Source organism: Trachymyrmex cornetzi, unplaced genomic scaffold (genome assembly GCF_001594075.2).
Source record: "Trachymyrmex cornetzi isolate Tcor2-1 unplaced genomic scaffold, Tcor1.1 scaffold390, whole genome shotgun sequence".
Lineage (NCBI taxonomy): Eukaryota > Metazoa > Arthropoda > Insecta > Hymenoptera > Formicidae > Trachymyrmex > Trachymyrmex cornetzi.
This window is the reverse complement of record NW_017298641.1, coordinates 184,273-184,699: the sequence shown is the minus strand read 5'-3', so window position 1 is coordinate 184,699 and position 427 is coordinate 184,273. Positions and strand designations below refer to the sequence as shown.

The 427-nt window shown below is 37.0% G+C and overlaps 1 protein-coding gene across 1 annotated transcript in view; it reads right to left on the bottom strand.

Moving 5' to 3' along the window:
* Positions 1-427, bottom strand: part of LOC108763995 (uncharacterized) — a 6,193-nt gene that overhangs the window by 2,238 nt on the left and 3,528 nt on the right. Inside the window, exon 2 of the mRNA XM_018511978.1 lies at positions 311-416. Within this exon, the coding sequence (XP_018367480.1) occupies positions 311-416 (106 nt within the window). The remainder of the gene's footprint in view (positions 1-310; positions 417-427) is intronic.

Genomic DNA, 427 nt, shown 5'->3' with positions numbered 1-427 from the left:
TTCTTTTACTACCGCTATTTTATCCGGATCTGTCGAAACACCTCCTGCTGATATCACATGACCTAGATATTTTATTTTTTTACTGAAGAAAACACATTTCTTAGGATTCACCCTCAAATTCGCCTCTCGAAGGCGGAGGAAAATCTTTCTCAAATTTGACAACATTTCCTCAATACTCTTACCGAAAATAATCACATCATCGAGGTATACTAAACAAATCTTAAAAAGAAATTCCTTCAAAACTTGCTCCATAACGCGCTCAAACGTTGCCGGAGCATTACACAATTCAAATGGCATAACTGTAAATTACCACAAACCGTTACCAACTGAAAAGGCCGTTTTTTCTTTATCCTGCGGTCGAATCTTTATCTGCCAATACCCGCTTTTCAAGTCTAATGTAGTAAACCAAACGTTACCTGATAATTGA